Raw genomic sequence first — 26,968 nt, 5'->3', positions numbered from 1 at the left:
CTAGCCCAACATGCTGCAGCCAGAGAACATCACAGTCTTTTATATCAGCTAGCCCAACATGCTGCAGCCAGAGAACATCACAGTCTTTTATATCAGCTAGCCCAACATGCAGCCAGAGAACATCAGTCTTTTATATCAGCTAGCCCAACATGCTGCTGCCAGAGAACATCACAGTCTTTTATATCAGCTAGCCCAACATGCTGCAGCTAGAGAACATCACAGTCTTTTATATCAGCTAGCCCAACATGCTGCAGCCAGAGAACATCACAGTCTTTTATATCAGCTAGCCCAACATGCTGCAGCTAGAGAACATCAGTCTTTTATATCAGCTAGCCCAACATGCTGCAGCCAGAGAACATCACAGTCTTTTATATCAGCTAGCCCAACATGCTGCAGCCAGAGAACATCACAGTCTTTTATATCAGCTAGCCCAACATGCTGCTGCCAGAGAACATCACAGTCTTTTATATCAGCTAGCCCAACATGCTGCAGCCAGAGAACATCAGTCTTTTATATCAGCTAGCCCAACATGCTGCAGCTAGAGAACATCAGTCTTTTATATCAGCTAGCCCAACATGCTGCAGCCAGAGAACATCACAGTCTTTTATATCAGCTAGCCCAACATGCTGCAGCCAGAGAACATCACAGTCTTTTATATCAGCTAGCCCAACATGCTGCAGCTAGAGAACATCACAGTCTTTTATATCAGCTAGCCCAACATGCTGCAGCTAGAGAACATCACAGTCTTTTATATCAGCTAGCCCAACATGCTGCAGCCAGAGAACATCACAGTCTTTTATATCAGCTAGCCCAACATGCTGCAGCTAGAGAACATCACAGTCTTTTATATCAGCTAGCCCAACATGCTGCAGCCAGAGAACATCACAGTCTTTTATATCAGCTAGCCCAACATGCTGCAGCCAGAGAACATCACAGTCTTTTATATCAGCTAGCCCAACATGCTGCAGCCAGAGAACATCACAGTCTTTTATATCAGCTAGCCCAACATGCTGCAGCCAGAGAACATCACAGTCTTTTATATCAGCTAGCCCAACATGCTGCAGCTAGAGAACATCACAGTCTTTTATATCAGCTAGCCCAACATGCTGCAGCTAGAGAACATCACAGTCTTTTATATCAGCTAGCCCAACATGCTGCAGCTAGAGAACATCACAGTCTTTTATATCAGCTAGCCCAACATGCTGCTGCCAGAGAACATCACAGTCTTTTATATCAGCTAGCCCAACATGCTGCAGCTAGAGAACATCACAGTCTTTTATATCAGCTAGCCCAACATGCTGCAGCCAGAGAACATCACAGTCTTTTATATCAGCTAGCCCAACATGCTGCAGCTAGAGAACATCACAGTCTTTTATATCAGCTAGCCCAACATGCTGCAGCCAGAGAACATCACAGTCTTTTATATCAGCTAGCCCAACATGCTGCAGCCAGAGAACATCACAGTCTTTTATATCAGCTAGCCCAACATGCTGCAGCTAGAGAACATCACAGTCTTTTATATCAGCTAGCCCAACATGCTGCAGCCAGAGAACATCACAGTCTTTTATATCAGCTAGCCCAACATGCAGCCAGAGAACATCACAGTCTTTTATATCAGCTAGCCCAACATGCTGCAGCTAGAGAACATCACAGTCTTTTATATCAGCTAGCCCAACATGCTGCAGCCAGAGAACATCACAGTCTTTTATATCAGTTAGCCCAACATGCTGCAGCCAGAGAACATCACAGTCTTTTATATCAGCTAGCCCAACATGCTGCAGCCAGAGAACATCACAGTCTTTTATATCAGCTAGCCCAACATGCTGCAGCCAGAGAACATCACAGTCTTTTATATCAGCTAGCCCAACATGCAGCCAGAGAACATCACAGTCTTTTATATCAGCTAGCCCAACATGCTGCAGCTAGAGAACATCACAGTCTTTTATATCAGCTAGCCCAACATGCTGCAGCCAGAGAACATCAGTCTTTTATATCAGCTAGCCCAACATGCTGCAGCCAGAGAACATCACAGTCTTTTATATCAGCTAGCCCAACATGCTGCAGCTAGAGAACATCACAGTCTTTTATATCAGCTAGCCCAACATGCTGCAGCTAGAGAACATCAGTCTTTTATATCAGCTAGCCCAACATGCTGCAGCCAGAGAACATCACAGTCTTTTATATCAGCTAGCCCAACATGCTGCAGCCAGAGAACATCACAGTCTTTTATATCAGCTAGCCCAACATGCTGCAGCCAGAGAACATCACAGTCTTTTATATCAGCTAGCCCAACATGCTGCAGCTAGAGAACATCATGCAGTCTTTTATATCAGCTAGCCCAACATGCTGCAGCTAGAGAACATCACAGTCTTTTATATCAGCTAGCCCAACATGCTGCAGCCAGAGAACATCACAGTCTTTTATATCAGCTAGCCCAACATGCTGCAGCTAGAGAACATCATGCAGTCTTTTATATCAGCTAGCCCAACATGCTGCAGCCAGAGAACAGCTTTTGGACTGTGCAATATATACTGAGTACTGCTCGGCTTGATGTTATGCATACATTGGCACGCCACACACACACACACACACACACACACACATACACACACACACACACACACACAGACACGCCACACACACACAGGCACGTCACACACATACACACACACATACACGTGACTTCTCACTTTCCATGTACCTCTCCTCCATCTTAAAGTATAATTGAATTTCACTGAGTAATCTTCTCTGACTCTCTCTCCCTCCCTCCTTCAGTCAAGCTGTTTGAAGTGATAGAGACAGAGAGGACGCTCTACCTGGTGATGGAGTATGCCAGTGGAGGTGAGACTAATGCTAATTATGTTAATAACACAGTGACATTATGTATGTAAGGGAAAAAGTACAAATTCATATAGACAATGCATAGTAGTGTGTATTATAGATTTGTGTATTATTTATAGTTTTACCAATTTGAGCAAGTAAATTTTGCAGTACACTCAAACCTAGCTTGATATGAATTGCAGTCCTGCCTAACAAAGATAAAAGGACAAAAGTAAATAAATAAAAAGACATGGATGTGACAGTACATTTTGTAAAGCCACATGTTTGTTTTTTAAATGGGTGGTGGATTTCAATTTCAATGTGACGATATTGACAGAGTACTGAGAGTAGAATGCAATTATTTGCTAAGTAAATCTCATGCTCAAAATCAGCTTTAACATGAAGGGATGTAGTATCCCCAGGCTTCCTAAAGGTCTGTCCTTAACTTGTGAGGTGTCATCCGTAAAATAGATGAGGTGAGGTTCAGCCTCTTCACAACTAAATGTTGTGTTTTTTATCAGTGTCTGTGAATCTTGAATCCTGCTCCTTGGAGGATGACGCACCAAGTGGCGGTGACGCACAAGGTGGTGGTGACATCATCAATGTGAACCAATACAGGGACTGACTCGATCGGCTCTGTAGATACACAGGGAGAGGCGGGGCCAAGCAGGGAAAACATGTTGGTAGACTCCCATCCACACCAGGCATTTGTGGTGAATCATATCAGAAAAACCTAATTACAGTAGATTGTTGTTGTTGTTATTTTGTCATCCTCATGATTGGCTATATTGATATCCAAATGTTACCCAGTGTTCATCTGTGCCCAGGTGTGAAAGCAGCTCCCCCACTGACTTGTCAAAGCAATTTGAGATGAGCAATCTGGTTGCTCCTGTTGAGCAACCCGGCTACAATTGAATCTCCACTTTAATGATGATTCTGTCAGGAGAAATGAGCAGCACGTGGGTCGGCAACCTTTTTAATGCAACGTCCCAACACGTAAAGGCCACATCTTGTTATTGATCTCTTGGAAAGGTCACATTCAGACTGCTGAGGTCACATCCAGACTGCTGAGGTCACATTCAGACTGCTGAGGTCACATTCAGACTGCTGAGGTCACATTCAGACTGCTGAGGTCACATTTAGACTGCTGAGGTCACATTTAGACTGCTGAGGTCACATTTAGACTGCTGAGGTCACATCCAGACTGCTGAGGTCACATTCAGACTGCTGAGGTCACATTCAGACTGCTGAGGTCACATCCAGACTGCTGAGGTCACATTCAGGCTGCTGAGGTCACATTTAGACTGCTGAGGTCACATTTAGACTGCTGAGGTCACATCCAGACTGCTGAGGTCACATTCAGACTGCTGAGGTCACATTCAGACTGCTGAGGTCACATTCAGACTGCTGAGGTCACATTCAGACTGCTGAGGTCACATTCAGACTGCTGAGGTCACATCCAGACTGCTGAGGTCACATCCAGACTGCTGAGCCAAGAGAACATGAGACATTGTAAAGACCTTCTGGCCATGGGGCAAATTACATTAAGTCTGAGATGGGGAAACTATGATCATAGGCCAATATTGCATTACATTTTAATGAAGTTAATCTAATATTTATTTATTTGGTTTGACATTGATTTTCTTCACATTTAAACAGAATCTCAAGGCACTTTTCATCTCTATCTGTGTAGCACAGCAGTATGCCTTCAAGTGGTGACAAAGGGCAACTTTTGGGGCATCGCTTTAAGAAGTTGTCTCAGCATTGTTTGTTTAGTTACCTTATGTAGGAAAGCTTTGTTGCCAGAAAATGTTTTGAATAGATTTTTAACCTTTCCTGTTTTTTTACAAGGTGCAGGGAGTGTTACCTAATACCCACTGTATATCTACATTGTCAAAGATTGTATTCATCCGACTCATTTCTAAATGGAGATTGCAAATTTCCTGCTATTTCCCAACGTGTCCCTGATCACATCTCCATGTACAGCACTTGTTGTGCCCTTTAGCTCCATCCTGCGATTGCTGCCTTTCCAGAGTTCCAAAACACAGAAAGACACAATCGTCCCGCCTCTGCAGGTCAGCGCTAAGAGAGTGGGCGGGTTTTGAGGAGGCAGAGGGAAAGATGGGGAGGAGTTTTCTGTTGCTTTGCTTCGACACGCACAAACTGGCCTGCATACGCAGACACCAGCCAGCCACTCTGCTTCAATTAGCACAGGACCGAGCGCAGTCACGTTTTGGCTGGAAGAGAGCGAGAAGGAGGCGCGGCAGCTGCTCCTGCCTCCGGGACAGGCTCTGGTGTGGAGGAGGCGGCGCTGCGTCCTGCTCAATATGGTCAAACATGCTGGTGCTGGCCAGCTGCTATGAAAAGTCAGGGTGGATAGTTCATCCTCAAGTTATTTAAATTGTATATATTTTTTATGTCTCCTTACTGAGTTTTAAAATGTGACTCACTTTTTGCTCTGTCTCCCTCTTCATTTCCCACCCTCTCTGTCTTTTCTCATCCTCACCTCATCGAACTTGTCACTCTCTGCTCTTTCTGTCTTCCCCTCCCTCTCTCTCTCCCTCTCTCTCTCTCTCTCGCTCTCTCTCCCTCTCTCTGTTTTTGCAGGAGAGGTCTTTGACTACCTGGTAGCACATGGAAGAATGAAGGAAAAAGAGGCCAGGGCTAAATTTAGACAGGTACCCAGCTTTTCCTCCCCCTGCAGTGTTCTGGATTCACACCCCTGCTCCCGGGCCGCCTGCTCCTCAGACGGCCCGCTGTCCTCGGTCCTGCGGCACCATCCCACGACCCCTTCATCATCACTTATCTCTATCTGTTTTTAAAGCAATACTTTGTTTTCAGAAATGTCTTGGTCTGTCTTCACAACTCCTGTTCTTGCCACAGGCAGTGTTTGATTACATTTTGCAGGAATGTATGTAGGAAACAGCTTTCCACTAAAATGGAACAAAGCAACTCTGGAAACGGAGCCAGCTAAACAGATAACAGAGCCAGCTAAACGCAACAGCAGTGTGGTGAAAAACATGGAATCCATCGGTAAATCTCCCCAGTTTCTACACAGCCGCAATGTATGGAAACATACACATTCACAAGGGTGAAAAGGACAGTTTTACACTTTAAAATGTGGAACATGTCACGGCAAAAAAATGCTTGATTCAATAATCAGTCGCTCGTTGAAAATGAACAAAGGAGGATTTTATTCCAACAAATGGTTTGGTCTGTAGAATCTATGTGCCCATGCATCACAGCCCCTCTGCACTATACAGTAAGTGCAGGATGTTACAGGCACTCTGACACGCTCTGATAACTCTGGGCACTGCCACTCCTGATGTCTTCACCCCCGCCTGAATTGTGTCTTAGTTTTCCTGTCAGTCTAGACCACATCTCCTCCTCCTCCACCACATCCTTTTCTTATGTGTTGTGTGAGCATCTAACTGAGCTGTGCTTCTCTTTGCCTCGTGCAGATCGTATCGGCGGTGCAGTACTGCCACCAGAAGCACATTGTTCACAGAGACCTCAAGGTGAGTTGAGACGGCCCACACTGGTTTGGAGTCGGTTCAGTGGGTGCAACTGTGAAGGATGTGAAAAAGGGCAAAACATTCCCAAATAGGCAAACACTGTAAAATAAGTGAACCACTTTGGTAAGTGTTGTCTGAGGAAGCAACCTAAATATGTTGCCTAAACTGTACATATATTGCATAGGCATGTTTGCTGTTCCACAGAACTTTAGCATAAATGAAGCTTATCTTACTATGCAAGCTTGGCACAAATTCCATATGAATAAAAGTAGCCATTTCAAGTTTCAAGCAGGTTACAGTTGTCGGGTCAAAAGCTGTGTTGCAGTGCTCACACGTCCCAGCTCACACGTCTACCCACTGACACCAACAGTTAAGACTAAACAGTTAAGACTAAGTAGGACTGTCAATGGCTACTGTGAAGGACGGCTCTCAGTCAATGGATTATTTGTGGCATTTTGTGCAAATGTTCCAAATACTTTAAGATCCACACTGATCCATTGTGTCCGTCTGTTCATTTCCATTCATTTTCAATGAGAGCTGTCCGTTGTCCAGGTAGCGATGATGACACGTCTGTCTCCATCAGATTTAGGCCTGTTTTGACAGAAAGTTGAACCCAGTTGAACTTTTTCTTGGTGAAATCAGATACTTTTTTTCTATAGCGTCGACGTTCCAAAATAACCCAACGGACAGGAATCTCTCCCTTAGTAATTCTGTCCGTTTTCACACAGATCAGCATGGCGGCAGCTTGAAAGGAACAAGTCCACTCTAACGCACTTAATAGCTCTTTTTAACAGTGTTAAATGATGCACGATTCGGGGCCCATTTTGTGGTTGAGTGTTGCTCTTATTCCTGCATGTGGATGTCTGACGTGTTGATGAGCTATTTCCAGCAGCTACAAAGGAGTTTAATATGAGAAAATGCTTCAGGATGTAAAACATCAGCGGTAAACGTGGGGTTTTAATACCAGTCCCTCAGAATCAGAGAGCGAGAGCTTCTTTCTAGAGATGCCATTTTGCACCAACAAAGGGACTCGTTGAATACATTGAACAGCACAGATTCATATCTACGAGTCAGAGTGTATATCTTTCATTTAAGCCTCTCTAGTTTCCTGACTACAGGCTTGAAACATTTTTCCAGTTGCAAACAACACACTGTATCTTCATGTGGGTCATGTGACATTATGGGCTAGAATTATTATCATGCATTTCTCTTTTTATACATGCTTACCAGTAGTGTAATAGAAGGTATACACAGGGATACTAAACCCATGTCTTTTTACGAGGGTCTGTAAATGCCAGGCATTGAGGAAGTGGGCGGAGCTCTAACCAGCTCACATGTTCTCCACCACATCACCTGATGTAGTGTTGTGTAAATGGATTGCTCTGCTTCTCCAGCGTGACGTGTGATGCTTCCACGCGTATAAATATATTGATGCTCCTATATATTTTTATCTGGACGTCGGTGGGAGTCGCTCCGCAGAGAGAGAGAGAGAGAGAGAGAGAGAGAGAGAGAGAGAGAGAGAGAGAGAGAGAGAGAGAGAGAGAGAGAGAGAGAGAGAGAGAGAGAGAGAGAGAGAGAGAGAGAGAGAGAGAGAGAGAGAGAGAGAGAGAGAGAGAGAGAGAGAGAGAGAGAGAGAGAGAGAGAGACATTGACCCAGTGTCTGTGTTCCGCTGCTAGCTGCATGTCTAAGCCCCGTTTGCCTCATGAATGATCCATGAGAAGAGAGGAGTTGAGAGCCAGCTTCTGCCCTGTGTGTGTGTTGTGTGTTGTGTGATATGTGAGGGAGGGTGTGGCTGCATGTATCAATGTTTCAGCATGGAAGTTTTGGTGCGTTTCTCCTCGAGTGTTGTGTATTTGTGTGGTATATGTATGTGTGCCACAGGGGAGAGAGATGGAAGGAACACAGTTAAACTTTAACCACTACACCCTCTCAGACTTGTAGGGCACTTTGTTCTTCTGAGCCCCCCCCCCCCCACAGCCTGTGTGAGGACAGCCTGTGTGAGGACAGCCTGTGTGAGGACAGCCTGTGTGAGGACAGCCTGTGTGAGGACAGCCTGTGTGAGGGGAAGCCTCTCTGGATGTCCTTCGTCTCGGTGGAAGATCTCTCTACTCTCTTTGACTTCACTTCTTAATGAGTCATTTGCCCACAAATGCTTGTGAGCAACCAATTCAATTCCCAAAGAAGATATCTACTGTTTGGGGGAGAAAAAAATATATCTGAGGAATGATTCCTGGTGTAAGGCTTGGTTCACACCATAGGCATCTCTAAAGCAGCGCTTCACAGAAGCTCTGAGCAGGAGCCTTGTCATTCACACCAGAAACCCTCTTTGTGTCCACGCCTCGCTCTGTTTGGCCCGGCGCTGCCCTGCCCCTGCCCCCGCTCCCAACTTCCATTGACTTCATGCCTGGCTGCTGGAGTGCAGTGCGCTGCACGCTTGAAAAATAGACCAGAAACTGAAACTATAGCTGCAGCACGCGTGCAGCAGCGTGGCTTCGGCGTGGCGTGCGGCCCGGTGTGATTGGTCTCGCCTGTTAACAAGGACGCTGAATTGCACCTGCCTCCGCACTGCGTTGCTTCAGCGTAGGATTGGCGTATGGTGTGTTGGGCTGGTGTGTAAGTGTGCTAATGAAATATCAGCCAACCCTGTGACCTTTGCTTACAAAATGGTGCCACTTGTTAGGATGAACAGCCAGCCTTATTTGTCAAAAATGAGTTAATTTGAGGTAATTAACTTTAAAAATAGATTTATGTTTTGTGGCTAATCCCTTTCATTTACCCCACCCCCCACCCCATTAAGCACATTACTCAGCAGAATTATTCTTAAATGCTTATTTTGCAGAGAAAGAAAACGTTATCCATTGCTATTATTTCTTCCATTTCTTAATGCAATTGCAATTGTGAATCTCAACCCAGCCTATGTGTTGAGTATTCATTGGCCTGCCCTTGTTTTTTAGGTCCAGGCTTTGTATCGCTGTACTGGCTGCAGTGTTTTTATTTAAAATTTTCATGTGTGTATTTGAATTGTATCAGTATCGCTGTGTGTGTGTGTGTCTGTGTGTGTGTGTGTGTGTGTGTGTGTGTGTGCTATTTCTCTGACTGTGTGTTCGGTCTTCTGCGTGTTTTTTATGGCATCTGTTTTTTCTATGCGCATGTCACTAACCCAATTTCCCCTTTGGGGATTAATAAAGTAATATAATCCCCAGACTACTGCTCAAACTGAAGTGTAACAAGATGCTTAAACCTCCATTCACTCTAGTGGAGTGTCATATTGTTCAACAGTGAAAGACCAGAGGTTTACCAGATTCAGGGTGTGAATGTATGTAACTATTAAATGTGACGTAAGACATTGCTGGAAAAGAGCGTGCCAGCTCAGGATATCTTGCTTCGGTAAATACAGGTAAAAAACAATCATAACCCGCCCTTCTGTCTGTTGTCTGCAGGCGGAGAACCTCCTTCTGGACGCAGACATGAACATCAAGATAGCAGACTTTGGCTTCAGTAACGAGTTCACCCTGGGCAACAAGCTGGACACGTTCTGCGGCTCCCCGCCGTACGCCGCCCCCGAGTTGTTCCAGGGGAAGAAGTACGATGGGCCCGAGGTGGATGTCTGGAGCCTGGGGGTCATCCTGTACACGCTGGTCAGTGGCTCGCTGCCCTTCGATGGACAGAACCTCAAGGTAGGTTGTAGGGGCTCAGGCTGTCACTTGTTCTTTGAAATTCTAAAGTAACTTCACACATGGGGGGAGGCGGGAATAACATTCAAGCTGTTAATTACCTGTTCGAGAGGGAAAAAATGCAGATTTAATAATAAATAAAAAGACCAACTCCACTCAACCTGGCAGCAGGCAGCGTTAACCAAACGCACCCTATGCCCAGTTCAGAGAAGCAGTAGAGAGGAGGAGGAGGAGGAGCAGAAGTCGGTTGTGTTGTGAAAATGTTAAGAGAAAGAAGAAACTACACATTCTTTTCTGTTTTCAACCCAATGTGAGTAACGTTACAAGTCTTCTACTGTGAATTTAACTCACTTGTTTCCATGAAGTCACTCCATTACATAGGCTGCTGCTGCTGTGTTTCTATCTCTCCTTAACGTACTGTTAGGTTCCAAAACAGCCCAGCCCACAACAATGTTATCCACCAGTAATTCTGTCCGTTTTCTGCCAGCTAGTTAAATTCAGGATCTGTATCGTTATTTTTTTTGCACCTTTCAATATTGGTAGTGATAGCCTACCTACTGCTTCAGTCGCCTGTCTCTGTGCTGTAGTAGTATTCAAGCTCACTCGTGTCTGCCTTTCATGCAGAGCTCAGCTGTCCTGTTGTAAACGTGCATTGCAGCGCGCAGCCAAACGCTATAGCACCACGGATTGCAAATTAAAGTCAATTAAAGTTGGCTCAAACTTTATTTTTGGTTAGTGTGTGTGATGGTGCACTGGCAAAATCCACAGTTTTAGTGTACCTGTTGAAAAACAAGTTGGCTTTTACTGTTAAAGCTTTGTTAATTCTTCAGGTAGCTAAATTTGTTAAATTCCTTTACACATCTTGATTCATGCACCTTAGAGCAGAGGTTCTCAAATGCTTTTCAGCCAAGGACCCCTTACAAGATAGAAAATATACCGGGGACCCCCTCATTCTGATTTGTGATTTTGGGCTAAGCTTAATTGTTTCCACGGTAACATGCTTGCTTTTAAATTGATGTTTGTTAGATTAGAATGTAATCCATGAACCATTTTAGATTTAAAGCATAAAATGTTTTCCTTGAACTATGAAGCTTTTGCAAAAGAAAAGTTTTTATTTTTATTTTCCTGAAAACTTTTTGCGGACTCCCTGGCAAAGTTCCACGGACCCCTGGGGGTCCCCGGACCCCATTTGAGAACCACTGCCTTAGAGCAGAGGTTCTCAAATGTTTTTCAGCCAAGGACCCCTTACAAGATAGAAAATATACCGGGGACCCCCTCATTCTGATTTGTGATTTTGGGCTAAGCTTAAAGGTCCCAATTCGTGCAGCTGTAACCTCTTAAAAACGTGTGTCTCTGGTCCATAAAACATGATTCTGGATTAATTTGTCGAAAATATAGCAACCCCGTTTGTTGTGACGGAGTTCTCACTTCCTCATCTCGTCGCTTCCCAAGAATGGTCTGTTTCTATAATACATGTATATTCAGAACTAACAGTTCCCATTGGCCGCTGAGGGAGAGCCCGCCCCAGGCTCCCAGCGGCCAATCAGATTAGCGTCTGTGGACCAGCACGCTAGGTTGCGAGCTATCGCTAACTTAACGGTTGCTACGCTAAAGAGGACATCTCAAAATGCCTAGACTTACCGAATGCACCTCCGCAGTTGCTGGATCACGTACAGTTGGCGTCGCTCCAGCTAGAAGTGTTAATTTTGTGGCTATAGACAAAATGGTGCAGGTAGCTTGTGTGAGAGAGACCCGCGCAGTATGCTTGAGGACCATCGTGACGTCCCAATACCCCGTCTGGGGAACAGATCGTTAGGGGGCGTGGCTTGAAGGAGACTGCAGGGGGAAGCTGGATAGGGACAAATCCAACTATGGCAGTTCTGAGCTTGTGACCACTCATTACAGGGAGGGATGACAGCAGTATATATGCATTTAGAAGTAAAAACAGCTTTTGCACGGAATGGGACCTTTAATTGTTTCCACGGTAACGTGCTTGACTTTTAATTTGATAGGTTTGTTATTAGAATGTAATCCATGAACCATTTTAGATTTAAAGCATAAACTATTTTCGTTGAACTATGAAGATTTTGCAAAAAAAAATATATATATATTTTTTTTTAATTACATTACATTTACATTGTCATTTAGCAGACGCTTTTGTTTTGTCCAAAGCGACTTACAATATCACAATTTGTCAACAGTACAGAAAACCACTATGCAACACAATCAATGACAGCTAAGATATTTAGATAGACTAGCACCATGTAGGAAGTAGTTTGAGAAGGAATAAGTAACATGTAGCATATTTTTAATAAAAAAATATATATATATTTATTTATTTATTTATTTTTACCTGAAAACTTTTCGCGGACCCCCATTTGAGAACCACTGCTTTAGAGGGCTGCAAGGTTTCAACAGCCCCCCCCCAATCTAATTTACCCTATCAGCCAGGAAAAGCATCACAGTGTCAGGTAGAACCCTGTTAGCAGCACCAGCCAACCGTGAGAACAGGTTGGATGTTGGAGCGATCCACGGTATAGAAATTGGCTGATGGCACCAAGTTGCAAGTTTGACTTTTCATTAGATTCTTTAAAACTCATATATTAGGATGATTTCCATATATTAATGCTACAATCACAAGCTGCGATCCTGTAAGGACCCTAAATTGAGCAAATTATGCAATGGTGTTAAGGGTATCATAAGTATTTTTTATGTCACATTACTTGGATAGTATTGAAATCATATGCTTTTGTGTTTGGTGGCACAGTGTAGTCAGCTCTGTACCTACACCCGTCAACGGTTTGCTGCCTTTTTGTCAAATTGTTACATGTCACAGTATTCCTATAACCAGTGTTGATGCATTATAATAATGAAATTATATTCACATTCACCACTTCTTTTACTGGTGCTTAACTGGTAGCTCACACAATTTCATTTCATTTCATTTCTCTTAAATATGTGATTGTCAAGTGATTCGTGATAGCAGCCATTGGTCCTTTTATTTTAAATTTCACCTTTTCTGATGCTTCGCTTAACAATCTAACTTCAACCAGAATGAATTCTCCAAATATGACCACATGAAAGCACACAAAGCAGACTTGAACCCACTGTCTTTTGGAATAGTGGCATCACTTTTCTGTTTTGTAGGATAAAAAAAAAAAAACACTTCTCTTCACTACTTCCTCAACTGTGTATTAATGCTAACGCCTTCCTTACACCTGTATTTTCCTAACTTCCTCTTGTTGTCTTCCCCTCTGGCAGGAGTTGAGGGAGCGGGTGCTCCGAGGGAAGTACCGCATCCCCTTCTACATGTCCACAGACTGCGAGAACCTCCTCAAGCGGTTCCTGGTTCTCAACCCGGCCAAGCGGGGGACTCTCGAGGTGAGGGAGGAAGCCCAAAACGTAAATATACCTCTCTGTTATTAACCCCGGGCACGTCGGCACCGCCTGAGAATGCTCCATCACCTCTCCCAGTCCCTGCATCCTCCCTGCATCCCCTCCGCAGCCCGTGCCATGTTTTCTGTCCAGCCCACAATCTCCGTCTCCTCTGATGTCCAGACAATGAATAATGCATCGTCACTCTTGTCTGTACCGAATTTGTCGTCCTTGTTTAGTTCTCTCTGCCTTTTATCTTTTATCGTCTAGTCCAGGGCACCACTCTTTTTTCTTTTTGCAGGTCACGATCAGTGTTGGGCAAGTTGCTTTCAAAATGTAATATACTACATATTACTAGTTACTTTCATTTGAAAGTAATAAGTTACTTTACTATATTACTGTCTGGGTAGAGTAACTCGTTAGCCTACTTATTACACTACTTTTGCATTACTTTCACCAAAATAACAGCAGTAGCAGAATGACATCGCTGCCCCGGAACATCCCAAAACATAATTTAAACCATCTGGAAGTCAGTGTAAACCATCCAAAATTCTAAATGTTATCATTTTCCTTTGTTATTGTCATCTATACTGGTTATTTGCATAAAAACACACAATTTGATTAGAAAATGATTGTACGTGTATGTGCTTTGATAAAAATAAAAAAATTAACTCAATTTGTAACTTTGTAATTTGTAACGAAATTAATTAGTTAGGACGATGTTAAAAAAATGAAAATCGTAAAATAGATTTTTTTTTAACTAGGGTAGTTACGTTACGGCGGGGCGGCTCTCTCTCATGTACGCTTGCTGCTACTCGTCCCTTCTCCCTGCTGTAAAGTCTCTCTGGAGGCTGTGACTACTGCTGGCTACTAAAGACAGCAGCAATGAACTTATTTCAACACCTACAAAAAGCAGTGTGTGAGCACTGAGCAGCGTGTTGCACTGCGGGCTGTGCAAGATAATGATTACCACAACACGCGCGCGCGCGCACGAACAAAGACGTTATCACCGGACGCTGAAATGTTGCCTTTATAGTTCACACAACAACACGTGAGGCCACCGAGTAACGTTAGGACTCACCTCCAAAAGAGCAAATCCACCAGTGTCAAGTGACTGCAGGTTAGCAAGCAACAGCCAGGAAGTTAGGCATAGCAAGTTAGGCTAAAACAGGAAGTTGGGTTGTTCTGCCTTCAGAGTAAAAGCGTAATTTGTCACTTATGAAAAAAAGAGCTCTGCAAGGCAACAAATGTTTAGAGAAGTATAATAGTATTAAACAATCGAAATCGAAAATCGAGATTTGAGAGAAATAATCGTCAATTTAATTTTTAGGCAAAATCGAACAGCCCTAGTTACTTGACAAAGTTACTGGTATAATATTACTGAAATCCTATTGGTAATAAGTTATATTACTGAGTTACTGCTAAAACTAATATATTACATCATGTAATATCTAATATGTTACTTTTGTAAGGAGTTACCCCAACACTGGTCACGACCACCTGAGTAGAGATCAAATCAAAGTCCGGTCGAGTTTGAGTCAAGCCCAGGTCTAAAGGGGGTCAAGTCCAAGGCCTATATAGGAAAATTAACTTTCTTTCCAAATGCTAAAAGCATGATTATGGAGTTTCTTAAGGATCAACATTTAACTTTATTTCCAGGTTCTGGCATCCAGGAGGGAATATTTTATTGATGTTAATTACTTGAAATTAATTGATTAATCCAATTAAGCCAATCACAGCGCATGTAGCTCCGCAATACACTCGGACAACCGGAGCCGAGAGCTCCATAGAGAAGCATATAGAGAAGCAAAATAAATCTGGATTCTCCTCTGGTTTTATGGTGTTTCATACAGTTATAAGTAGAAAAAAATGGTCAAACGATGTGCATGGGGGTAAATGCAAAATGACGAGGTATCCTGGGAGGCCAGGCTATGGATAATAAGAAACTACGGTAGTAAACCTAGATCCACTCACATCCACAATGATGCTGCTGTTTGGACGTTAAATCTGCAATCGTGGTGACAGCGAGATGAGTCTTCTCCCTCATTTGCCTTCCGGGATCCAAAGGTATCATGAAATCATCATGGTATTCAGAAATTCGGCAAAAGAAAATGCTGAATTATGCGAGTTTCCAGCCATTATGTTATGCACGTAATGCCGGAGTTGGTTGAAGAGGAGGCGCATTGATTGATGTGATTATAACATTGCCAGACACCAGTCAAACCCTAAAACAAGGGAATTCATCTCGTTCCCCAAATAAATGTGAGGTAGTCTAAAGAGAAAACATGATGGAAAAAGTGGTCTGCTGTAGGCTATACCTCTCCTGATCTGCTACACCCATGCGTGCGTGCTGTTGTCTCGCTATGAAAAACATTGACACTAAGTTTCTTGATTATACAGAGGTAGGCCTACATAAAATAGAGTGCCAGGCGCCACTCTTCAATTCGGCATATATATAATCCACGGAGAGGTTACTCAAGTGAATAAAATGTAAATTCTGGATGTCAGTCGCCTGTTATCCCCACTGGTTATCTTCTGTCTTCTGTCTTCCTTCGTTAAAAGTGCATGTTTGGTTAAAGATTCGCTAAAGCCGTTTCCATGCACGTATATCGCATTTCTTTTTATTGATGGCTTTAAATGTTGTACATCGCCCTCCATGGCATAGTGAAGTACTTTATGATGGCTTCTCGACAATATCAGGCCTCACAAAGTTGTTTAGAGCCTCTTGGGATATAACTTTGACAGTGACGGCTGCCATTTATTCTAGTCAGCCTGCCCTGTGTTGAGGTCAATTGAAAGATGGACTACAGATGCCTAGAAAGTCAACCAAACATCAATGAAATTACAAATTTTTTCTATCTTTAGATTACAAAAATAGTGCAGAGATGTCAGAAAAGTGCTCTAGATGCCTAACTTGAGCACTACAGCCCTGCCACAAAGTGTACACTACCATGCTTATGTGCATGCCTACATGTGCTCATAGATCAAGGAATTAATTCCTAACCATAGAATATTGACATACAACACTTAGACATTTAATTTACTGTAACTTAGAATGCCCACTGTGGTTGAAAATAGTCAAGCTGTTGATATAAGAGGCGGAAAGGGCAATACATTATTGTCATGATTATTTTTTAGCCATCATTGTGCAGATGGGCAGACTCCAGCCTGCTCTCCCATAAATTGAACCACTTAATCAAAGAGATCAGTTATGCTCCAATTCATGACATTTGAAGGAGACTAAATTTCAATGCATCTAAGTTGGAGGTAAGTGGATACATGTACTGTAGCCTAGGTAGGGCACATGTACTGTAGTCTGGGTAGGGCACATGTACTGTAGCCTAGGTAGGGCACATGTACTGTAGTCTGGGTAGGGCACATGTACTGTAGCCTAGGTAGGGCACATGTACTGTAGCCTAGGTAGGGCACATGTACTGTAGTCTGGGTAGGGCACATGTACTGTAGCCTAGGTAGGGCACATGTACTGTAGTCTGGGTAGGGCACATGTACTGTAGTCTGGGTAGGGCACATGTACTGTAGCCTAGGTAGGGCACATGTACTGTAGTCTGGGTAGGGCACATGTACTGTAGCCTAGGTAGGGCACATGTACTGTAGCCTAGGTAGGGCACATGTACTGTAGTCTGGGTAGGGCACATGTACTGTAGCCTAGGTAGGGCACATGTACTGTAGTCTGGGTAGGGCACATGTACTGTAGCCTAGGTAGGGCACATGTACTGTAGCCTAGGTAGGGCACATGTACTGTAGCCTGGGTAGGGCACATGTACTGTAGCCTAGGTAGGGCACATGTACTGTAGTCTGGGTAGGGCACATGTACTGTAGCCTAGGTAGGGCACATGTACTGTAGTCTGGGTAGGGCACATGTACTGTAGCCTGGGTAGGGCACATGTACTGTAGTCTGGGTAGGGCACATGTACTGTAGCCTGGGTAGGGCACATGTACTGTAGTCTGGGTAGGGCACATGTACTGTAGCCTAGGTAGGGCACATGTACTGTAGTCTGGGTAGGGCACATGTACTGTAGCCTAGGTAGGGCACATGTACTGTAGCCTGGGTAGGGCACATGTACTGTAGCCTGGGTAGGGCACATGTACTGTAGCCTAGGTAGGGCACATGTACTGTAGTCTGGGTAGGGCACATGTACTGTAGCCTAGGTGTAGGGCACATGTACTGTAGTCTGGGTAGGGCACATGTACTGTAGCCTAGGTAGGGCACATGTACTGTAGTCTGGGTAGGGCACATGTACTGTAGCCTGGGTAGGGCACATGTACTGTAGCCTAGGTAGGGCACATGTACTGTAGCCTGGGTAGGGCACATGTACTGTAGCCTGGGTAGGGCACATGTACTGTAGTCTGGGTAGGGCACATGTACTGTAGCCTGGGTAGGGCACATGTACTGTAGTCTGGGTAGGGCACATGTACTGTAGCCTAGGTAGGGCACATGTACTGTAGTCTGGGTAGGGCACATGTACTGTAGCCTAGGTAGGGCACATGTACTGTAGTCTGGGTAGGGCACATGTACTGTAGCCTAGGTAGGGCACATGTACTGTAGTCTGGGTAGGGCACATGTACTGTAGTCTGGGTAGGGCACATGTACTGTAGTCTGGGTAGGGCACATGTACTGTAGCCTGGGTAGGGCACATGTACTGTAGTCTGGGTAGGGCACATGTACTGTAGTCTGGGTAGGGCACATGTACTGTAGCCTGGGTAGGGCACATGTACTGTAGTCTGGGTAGGGCACATGTACTGTAGTCTGGGTAGGGCACATGTACTGTAGCCTGGGTAGGGCACATGTACTGTAGTCTGGGTAGGGCACATGTACTGTAGCCTAGGTAGGGCACATGTACTGTAGTCTGGGTAGGGCACATGTACTGTAGCCTAGGTAGGGCACATGTACTGTAGTCTGGGTAGGGCACATGTACTGTAGCCTAGGTAGGGCACATGTACTGTAGTCTGGGTAGGGCACATGTACTGTAGTCTGGGTAGGGCACATGTACTGTAGTCTGGGTAGGGCACATGTACTGTAGCCTGGGTAGGGCACATGTACTGTAGTCTGGGTAGGGCACATGTACTGTAGTCTGGGTAGGGCACATGGGTCAGCAGCGGATATCACATGATTGCCCTAGATAATGCCATAAGAGCTCGTTACATCAGAGCCTGTGTATTGAGAATAAGTCCGGCTCGGGCTTTATTATAACCCCAGAGGGCAATTGATTAGCAGCAAATTACACACATACACACCACACATACACACACCACACCACACATACACACACCACACAGTGCAACACTATATAAGAAGACCGCAACATTTATGCACACTACCATGAAACAAGAGATTTAAGTGGGCTGGCTCTCTCAATAGTGGCGGCTTTCTCCTCATCCGCCATTTTGTAAAGTGCAACAGTATAGTTTGGCATTTTGCACAGAGAGAGAAAAAGGGAGTTGATGAGAGCAGAGCCTGAAACTCCCACATATGATATCAGGCTGCAAAGAAAATACACAATTACATCAAAATACCCAAGAGAGACTGGGATCAGTAGTGGGAGGAACAATCTATGAATACATAATAATGTGACACTTTATTGATCCCTATAGGACAGTGGTTCTCCAAGTGGCATCCGGGGACCCCCAGGGGTCCGTAGGGTTCAAGCAAAATGAGGAATAATTTATTTTCAGCAATCCATTAGTAACACAATGATGGAATGTATGACTATTCTTGTCATGGGTTTCATACACTTCCTGTAATAAAACATCTAAAAGCCCAAAATCTTATCAGATGGGGACCCTGGGACAAAATCTGATCAAATGGGGGGGGGGGGGGGGGGTCCATGGTCTAATTTATGCAATTGTAGGGGTCCTTGATGTGAAAAGGTTTGAGAACCACTCTAGGAAATTCTTTCTGAGGGCACATGGTTGCCAAATGGGGGGCTTGAACTTGGGATGACCACCCTGCCACCCACCCAGAAATACAACCTTAGTCAAATATGCCTGGGTGATGTCTGGATTTTAAACATGGTTGATGTTTTTCAATACAACATGGCTCAAGTTGTCAGGTTGTATTGTGAGAAAAGTGGGAAACGTGTAGCATGTAGTTGCTCTGAAAAGCCTGGTTGTCTTGTTCTGTGTCCATATTTCACTGTCTCACTCTCTTCTGCAGCAAATCATGAAGGACCGTTGGATCAACGCAGGATTTGAGGAGGATGAGCTGAAGCCTTTCACGGAGCCCGAGCTGGACATCACAGATCAGAAGAGAATAGGTAATCCAAGGACGCAAAACAACCCATTCATGTTGTCAAATTGCTGATATTGTAGCTAAAATCAGTTTATAGTTTATAGTGGTTTATGTGTTGAGCGAGTTTCATTACCCTCAGGCCAGAGAAACCTTTAAAGACCCTGTTGTGTCATCTGAAAAAATGCACAAGCATAGACAACAAAAAGAAGCATTCCCTACTTTTTTATGACTGGAAAAACCAATAGTTTACACCTCGTGTGGTTTTTGTCCGACGGTGGCAAAACGTACGAAGCATCAAACGTCAAGCCAGCCCTCAGCGGCTCAAACGCAGAAGCAGCCTCGTTATTTCAGCGCAGAAGAGCGTTTAAAGAAGAGATGAAGCGTTATTATTATGAATAAATAAACAGAGCAGCACCGTTACATGGAAAGAGCACAAGGGAGAGAGAGAAAACGAGTAGGAAGGGTGAAGAGAGAGAGAGAAGCCTCCCCATCGTGCCCTGGATGAAAGCAGTGAATGGAGGAGGGGGGGAGGGTGTTACATAACTGCAGCTGGGTTGGCTGTCCACGCACATGTGTTGGTACGAACTCCCAGTCGCTCAGCAAGTACAGACTGTGTAGGCTGTCCACGCACATGTGTTGGTACGAACTCCCAGTCGCTCAGCAAGTACAGACTGTGTAGACTGTCCACGCACATGTGTTGGTACAAACTCCCAGTTGCTCAGCAAGTACAGACTGTGTAGACTGTCCACGCACATGTGTTGGTACAAACTCCCAGTCGCTCAGTAAGTACAGACTGTGGACGCTCTCCACACACGTGTTGGTACGAACTCCCAGTCGCTCAGCAAGTACAGACTGTGGAGGCTGTCCATGCACATGTGTTGGTACGAACTCCCAGTTGCTCAGTAAGTACAGACTGGAGGCTGTCCACGCACATGTGTTGGTACGAACTCCCAGTCGCTCAGCAAGTACAGACTGTGTAGGCTGTCCATGCACATGTGTTGGTACGAACTCCCAGTCACTCAGTAAGTACAGACTGTGTAGGCTGTCCACGCACATGTGTTGGTACGAACTCCCAGTCGCTCAGTAAGTACAGACTGTGGAGACTGTCCACGCACATGTGTTGGTACAAACTCCCCGTCGCTCAGTAAGTACAGACTGTGGAGGCTGTCCACGCACATGTGTTGGTACGAACTCCCAGTCGCTCAGTAAGTACAGACTGTGGAGACTGTCCACGCACATGTGTTGGTACGAACTCCCAGTCGCTCAGTAAGTACAGACTGGACGCTCTCCACACACGTGTTGGTACGAACTCCCAGTCGCTCAGCAAGTACAGACTGTGGAGGCTGTCCACGCACATGTGTTCGTACGAACTCTTCACCTACGTTATATTCCAGGAGATGAAGCGCGCTCCCTCCTCTCCCTCCTCTCTCCCCTCTCTCTCCCTCTCTCTCTCTCTGCACTGCAACTGACATCCCAGCTGCTCGAGGCCCACAGCGGCTTGGTCAACAACTAGGCCTGTGCCAATATGGCAATTTCACTGTAAGAGTATCTTGGCCAAAATTATATCTTATCAATACACGATAATATCAGGGTAATTATTGCTAAATTGAAAACCTTCAAACCAGTACTGTAATATGACTTAAATGATTTATATAATTCACAAGACATTTCTCTTTGTTAAACGTGCTTTGATGTATGATTTTCAGTGACACATTTTGGTCAAACACCTAGTGAAGTCTACTGCTGAAGTACTCCTGAGCAAGGACATGTAACAAATGTTAATATAACTACCAAATAATTTCATAACTTGTCACAATTGTAAAATGTACCTCTAAAGGGGTTGAAAATGTAATAAAACCTGTTGAGGTCTTAAATTGTGGGAAAATAATTGTCACATTATTACATAAACTGGCAATTGGTATTTCATAAGGGGTGTAACCTGTTTTGAACAGATGATGCAAGAATCATATTTAGGCATTACATCATGAATTATTACATTATTAATCAATGCTATTACTATATCATAGAAAAATGAATTTAAATCCCATATGAAGTCATTATTGCCAGCTAATGTGATATTGTATTATTGTGTATACCAGCAATTATTCTATTTTCAGTTTGCATTAGAATATTGCAGCCGGAAACCAAAGACGAGTATAGACTGTTTTCACAGAATTGTGTTGCTAGGGAACCGTTTGAAACCTAGCTTATTTCCTGTCAGTTATTGTATTAGCAAACACTGCAATTTAGAATGTTTGTTGTCAAGTTAAAGCCGTCTATTGGAAGCCAGGTAATGTTGGCTAAGAATACAGTGATACAGCGATACTGTGATGTCCTCCAACCCCCCCCCCCCCCCGCGCGTGCTTCCTGTACTATCCCTGCCAGGCTCCTGTCTGTGTAGACGCCACGAGCAACATCCACTGTGGCAGAATGAGACAATGAGTCAATAGTTAAGTTGAGTCATCTGAAGACCTTTTGCTTACAAACTAGCTCTCTTTATGATGATAGAATCTGATTGATTTTGAAATATTGACTAATGCTTTTCAGCTAGCATAATTAATTCCCAATGTGGTTAAGGCTATATAGCGTAAAGTGATAAGAGGATAAAAGCCTTCGTATAGTTTGTGTTGGGGGAGGGGCATATTTCAGCAAGCAGAGAGGGAGATACTGAGAGAAGGAATGTGGAACACACACACTCCACGTGAGCCTGACGTCAAGGCCACTCAGCTGTGTGTGTTTCTCTGTGTGTATGTTTATGCACATGTTTATGTGTGTGTGTCTACATCAGTGGGGCTTTTTTTCAATATTTTATTTTGCGGTTTTTCAGAACATGAAAAACAAGAACAGACTCAGACAGGAAAAGGGACAAAGAGGAAGAAAAAAAATATATACATACATTTTCACGTAAAATGCTTATGTGCGTAACAAAAAAAATACTGTGCATGGGATCTACAAGTGGTCACTTGTCGTTTTTAACCTCGTCAAAATAGGTCAGGAATGGGTCCCAGATAACAAAAACGTTCTTGGTCCTCTGGAACCTGAGTTTCTCCATACGTATAATTGAGACCATGTCTGTCAGCCACAGCTGAAAAAAATGCGGAGAGGAGGACTTCCATTCCTTCAGAATTAGTTTCTTGCCAACAGTTGTCCCTTGTCTATTGTGCGCACATTGCACATACACTCTCCAATCATCGTCAACATCTCACTGCTGACTGATGGAATCCCCCCCCCATGTGTACACACATTTAATTAATTGGGGCAGGGGGTGGACAAAAAACATTACCTTTCCCATTAGTAGCGGTAGATTCCCTGCCAACCAACACGAGGGTCGCAGGTTTGCGCCCCGTGGTCGGGCGTCCATAAGGCATGATTGGCTGTGACTGTGGGTGGGAAGGCGGATTGAGGGTATGTGTCCTGGTCGCTGCACTAGCGCCTCCTCTGGTCGGTCGGGGTGCCTGGTCGGGGTGGAAGGGAACTGGTGGGAATAGCGTGATCCTCCTACATGCTACAGTACATCCTGCCGGTGAAGCTCCCTACTGTCAGGTGAAAAGAAGCGGCAGGCAACTGCGCATGTATCGGAGGAAGCCTGGTGCTAGTCTATGGCTCTCCCCAGGTCGGCAGAGGGGGTGGAGCAGCAACCGGGGCAGCAGGGGGAAATTGGCCAAGTACAATTTGGGAGAGGGTGGGGGACATAGACAATTTGATTGCTAATGTTGGTAATATGAAGAAATTGATTAGGTTGAAGAGGTAGGAACGATTTTTTTCCCTCTTCGTACCTGTATGTGAGTGGTTTACTTGACTTTGTTTGAATGGTACATGTATTATTTTTGTGATTCCTCTCCCAGATGTGATGGTGGGGATGGGCTACAACCTGGAGGAGATCCAGGATTCTCTGACCAAGATGAAGTACGATGAGATCACAGCCACCTACCTGCTCCTGGGCAGAAAGGCATCCGAGGTACAAACACCCCCGTCCGTCAACTGAACACATGTAACGGATGAGGTTGGGCTGGATGGCGTTGTGGTGAATAGTTTTATAAAGTCAAAATATGGGATACACGGGTAACTGAATAAAACCACGTTTGCTTGTTCCTTCACATCCCAACTTCCCTGTGTTATCAAACTTTCTGCCAGGCTCTTCTCTACCTAGCACTTCTGATTCATGAATTAAAACCCCACACTCAGCAACTTCATTTTGGCATGAGAAATGAGAAATGATAAATTGAAAATGTTCAGCTACCCAGAAATCCTGTAAGGTGATATCGGTGATCGTCATGCAGCTCGCTCATGTTTACCGACTTTATTACCTACTTTATTATACCAAAGAGACTAAGGGCCGTATCTTCGCAAAAGCGGTAATTTAGCGTTTTTGCGCTCGTTTAACGCCGTGCGCATATAATTGTACTGGGCATAGGCGTGCCACATGCCAAAGCAGGCGTTTCAGCGCTAAAATGTGGGGATAGATGGCATTATCCTATCGTCAGCAACACGCAATTACTTTGCGCTAAGAGCTTTGAAAAGCACCTCTTAGCTGCGCTCCAGGCACTAAAACACTCGCTGCGCTTGATCGCAACATAATCTCAGCGCAGCGCAGAAACGTCATTACGCACGGACGTGCCACCCCAGGACGTCAAATTCTGCTGCTAAAATTGGGTAACCAGCAGATTATTCGGTGAGGTAATCAACTATATTTCACTGAGAAACTTTTATCACATTGCAAGGAGGGGTTATGGTAAATTAATTGAGAAAACTTGTACATTGTAGCCTACTTGCAATAGGCTATTCACCTTCACCTGCTATAACCCGGAGGGTCGTTGGCACCACAGCCGATCTGTCACAAGCTCTCTCCATCTGTCTCTGTCCTCGGCGCAGCTCAGTGTTTCACCGAGATTTAATTGAGACCACTGTAAATCCTCCATCTTTTCTTTTGTCTCTGCCGTTTACCCGCTGCAAACACGTTTCTATTGTCCCACCACAGTCAACAAAATAACCCGAATTTCATCAAAACTCAGATGTTTTTAACAGGTATATGATGTGATGGTGTCGTTAGGAGATGGGGATAATATATACAGTCAATATACCTACACCTATCCAAATTACGCATGGGAAGAATTACAGCATGCCTCACGCAAACTGTATTACATGGACAGCAAGACGGGAATCTGGTTTGATTGATCTAACCTCCAGGCATTGCCAGGCCACACCTGTGAATAATTCTGGTGGTTAACACCGCCCAAATCCCGTTTGCGCCGTGCATAAATTATTTGGCACGGCTCTAATCTGTGTTTGCGCCCGTTGTTTTGACGAGTTATGCTTCCCCACACCACCATGCATTACCACCATATTTTGGGGCTGTTCTAACTTAAAAACAGGGAGGTCACGTCTACCCAAACAATTATATCATTTTTAAATATTAATAGTTATGTTTCTGTATAAATCATTACAATATGTTCCCGTGAGGTGGGGATGCTTTTTGCTGCAGCCTGGCGGGGATGCAAAACTTGGCACAACACCTGAACAGCGGACTGTAATCTTCCCTGCCTTAAGGCACGCGCAAACAGGTGCGCAAGCGCTAATAGAGGATATCACCTGTACGAAGATAGGGCCCTAAATTAACTAAATACTGAAAATGTAAGTGTAAATGCAACACACCTCTTGACTGAAATATAAACTGAAAGATGAATTTAAAGATGAGGTCAAACATCCTGATTACCACACCCCCCCCCCCTGTTAACACATTCACTGCCAGCCGTTTTTCAATACTGTAGTTAGCTTCTGCCAGAGGGTTTTTTTGAGGATTCTGGCTCATCTTTCAAGGGCCGAGGATTCGTTTCTGTTAGGATTTTGTGAACACACAATATCTCAAAAGAACTAATAGAATGTGTGCTTTCTCTGTCTAAAAGAGTTAGTTTGTAGAGTTAGTAGTTATGTAAGCATTAGCAGTTGAATACAGCATGGTTTCAGCGTCTGAAAAATTTATTCTGAGATAAACGGCTTTTTGTGAAATTCGATAGAACAGTCACTTTAACCATTCATTTTTGGCATCAGTAAGACGTCAGACATCTAAACAATAGTTTTGAACAGTAATTTCCTCCATAACAGCAGGAAACACCCCTCTCCTTCAAACTCCTCCCTCCGTGTGTGTTCTTCTTGGCTGCAGCGGGCGTGTCACAAGCTCGTTGCTGCTGCTGCTGTAACCTCGCGTCACCAGGCTCACTGCTTTGCTGCTGCTCCTGTCTGCTGGCGGCCGCTGTGCAAGTCTGGATGGGCTCGCCCGTCCCCTGGGGTTCTGAGAGCCTTGATGAAGCTTCCGCGACTCCGGTCCCACTTATGCTGCGTGTCTCAAAGTGCGCTCCACCCGCAATCCACCACGCAAATTTGCAAAACCCCACCGCCAGCTCCCAAGCGCGAAAGCGTCTTCGCCAATCCACTTTCATGAGAATGGCTTCCTCACACTGCTTTTTGCTTGCCTTCCTCTAGAATGGAGAGCACTGTCGCCACTTAGTGGGTCGGTGGAATGGGTTGTACACGTCCGGCGGCTCCAATATTTTTATAGGAGACGTGGGGGGCATTGATCCACGTAGCACCGTCAAAAAAAACCTTTTTTTTTTTTGACGTCTCAACTCGTCATTGGCAGTCAACCGCTGGATCTTTTTTGACGAGTCAACTCGCCATTGGCAGTGAACGTGTTAACACGTTCACTGCCATTGACGACATATCTCGGCTTACAAAATCCAACGGTTGACTGCCAATGACGAGATATCTCGGCTTAAAAAAAATAATAATAATTTTGACGGTGGGACGTGGATCCAACCCTTTTACGTCTCCTATACAAATATTGGAGGTATTGAATGTGTATAATCTATTTTACCGACCCACTGAGTGGCGACATGTCTCTCCAGAGTAGGAAGAGGCGAGCCAAAACTGCAGGGAAAAGCGCGAGGAAGCCGTTCTCATACTGTAAAATGGATGGCGAAAACGCTTTCGCACTGACGCACAGCGGTGGCAACGGTGGGGGGTTCCAAGAATAGACTGGGTGCACACTTTGAAACACGCAGCATAAATAAGCGCAGAATCGCAAGAGCTTCATCAGAGCTCTCAACCGAAACGCCAAGAAACGAGCGAGCCCCATCCAGCGAGCCCCATCCAGACTGCCAGGCAGCAGCCAGGCAGCAGCAACTCGTTTGTGACAGACCCGCTGCAGAGCCAAGGAGGGCGGAGGAGAACGCCCACGGAGGGAGGAGTTTGAAGCAGAGGGGGGTTTCCTGCTGTTATGGAGGAAATTACTGTTCAAAACTATTGTTTAGATGTCTGATGTCTTACTGATGCCAAA

The 26,968-nt window shown here is 44.6% G+C and overlaps 1 protein-coding gene across 19 annotated transcripts in view; it reads left to right on the top strand.

The window, feature by feature from the left end:
• mark3a (MAP/microtubule affinity-regulating kinase 3a) overlaps positions 1–26,968 on the top strand; it is an 82,597-nt gene that overhangs the window by 36,639 nt on the left and 18,990 nt on the right. For 11 of the 19 annotated variants that reach the window (XM_083632621.1, XM_083632606.1, XM_083632616.1 and 8 more), the window contains exons 5-11: positions 2,776–2,841; positions 5,428–5,498; positions 6,282–6,338; positions 9,777–10,013; positions 13,272–13,412; positions 19,561–19,660; positions 23,481–23,593. In XM_083632621.1, coding sequence (XP_083488747.1) covers positions 2,776–2,841; positions 5,428–5,498; positions 6,282–6,338; positions 9,777–10,013; positions 13,272–13,412; positions 19,561–19,660; positions 23,481–23,593 — 785 coding nt within the window. The remainder of the gene's footprint in view (positions 1–2,775; positions 2,842–5,427; positions 5,499–6,281; positions 6,339–9,776; positions 10,014–13,271; positions 13,413–19,560; positions 19,661–23,480; positions 23,594–26,968) is intronic. The other 8 variants (XM_083632607.1, XM_083632608.1, XM_083632619.1 and 5 more) reach the window with 1 other exon arrangement.

The sequence above is a fragment of the Poromitra crassiceps genome (assembly GCF_964638095.1).
Source record: "Poromitra crassiceps genome assembly, chromosome: 3".
In the NCBI taxonomy this organism is placed as follows: Eukaryota; Metazoa; Chordata; class Actinopteri; order Beryciformes; family Melamphaidae; genus Poromitra; species Poromitra crassiceps.
Note: the sequence above shows the minus strand (reverse complement) of the source record. Positions and strands in the feature narration are given on the sequence as shown.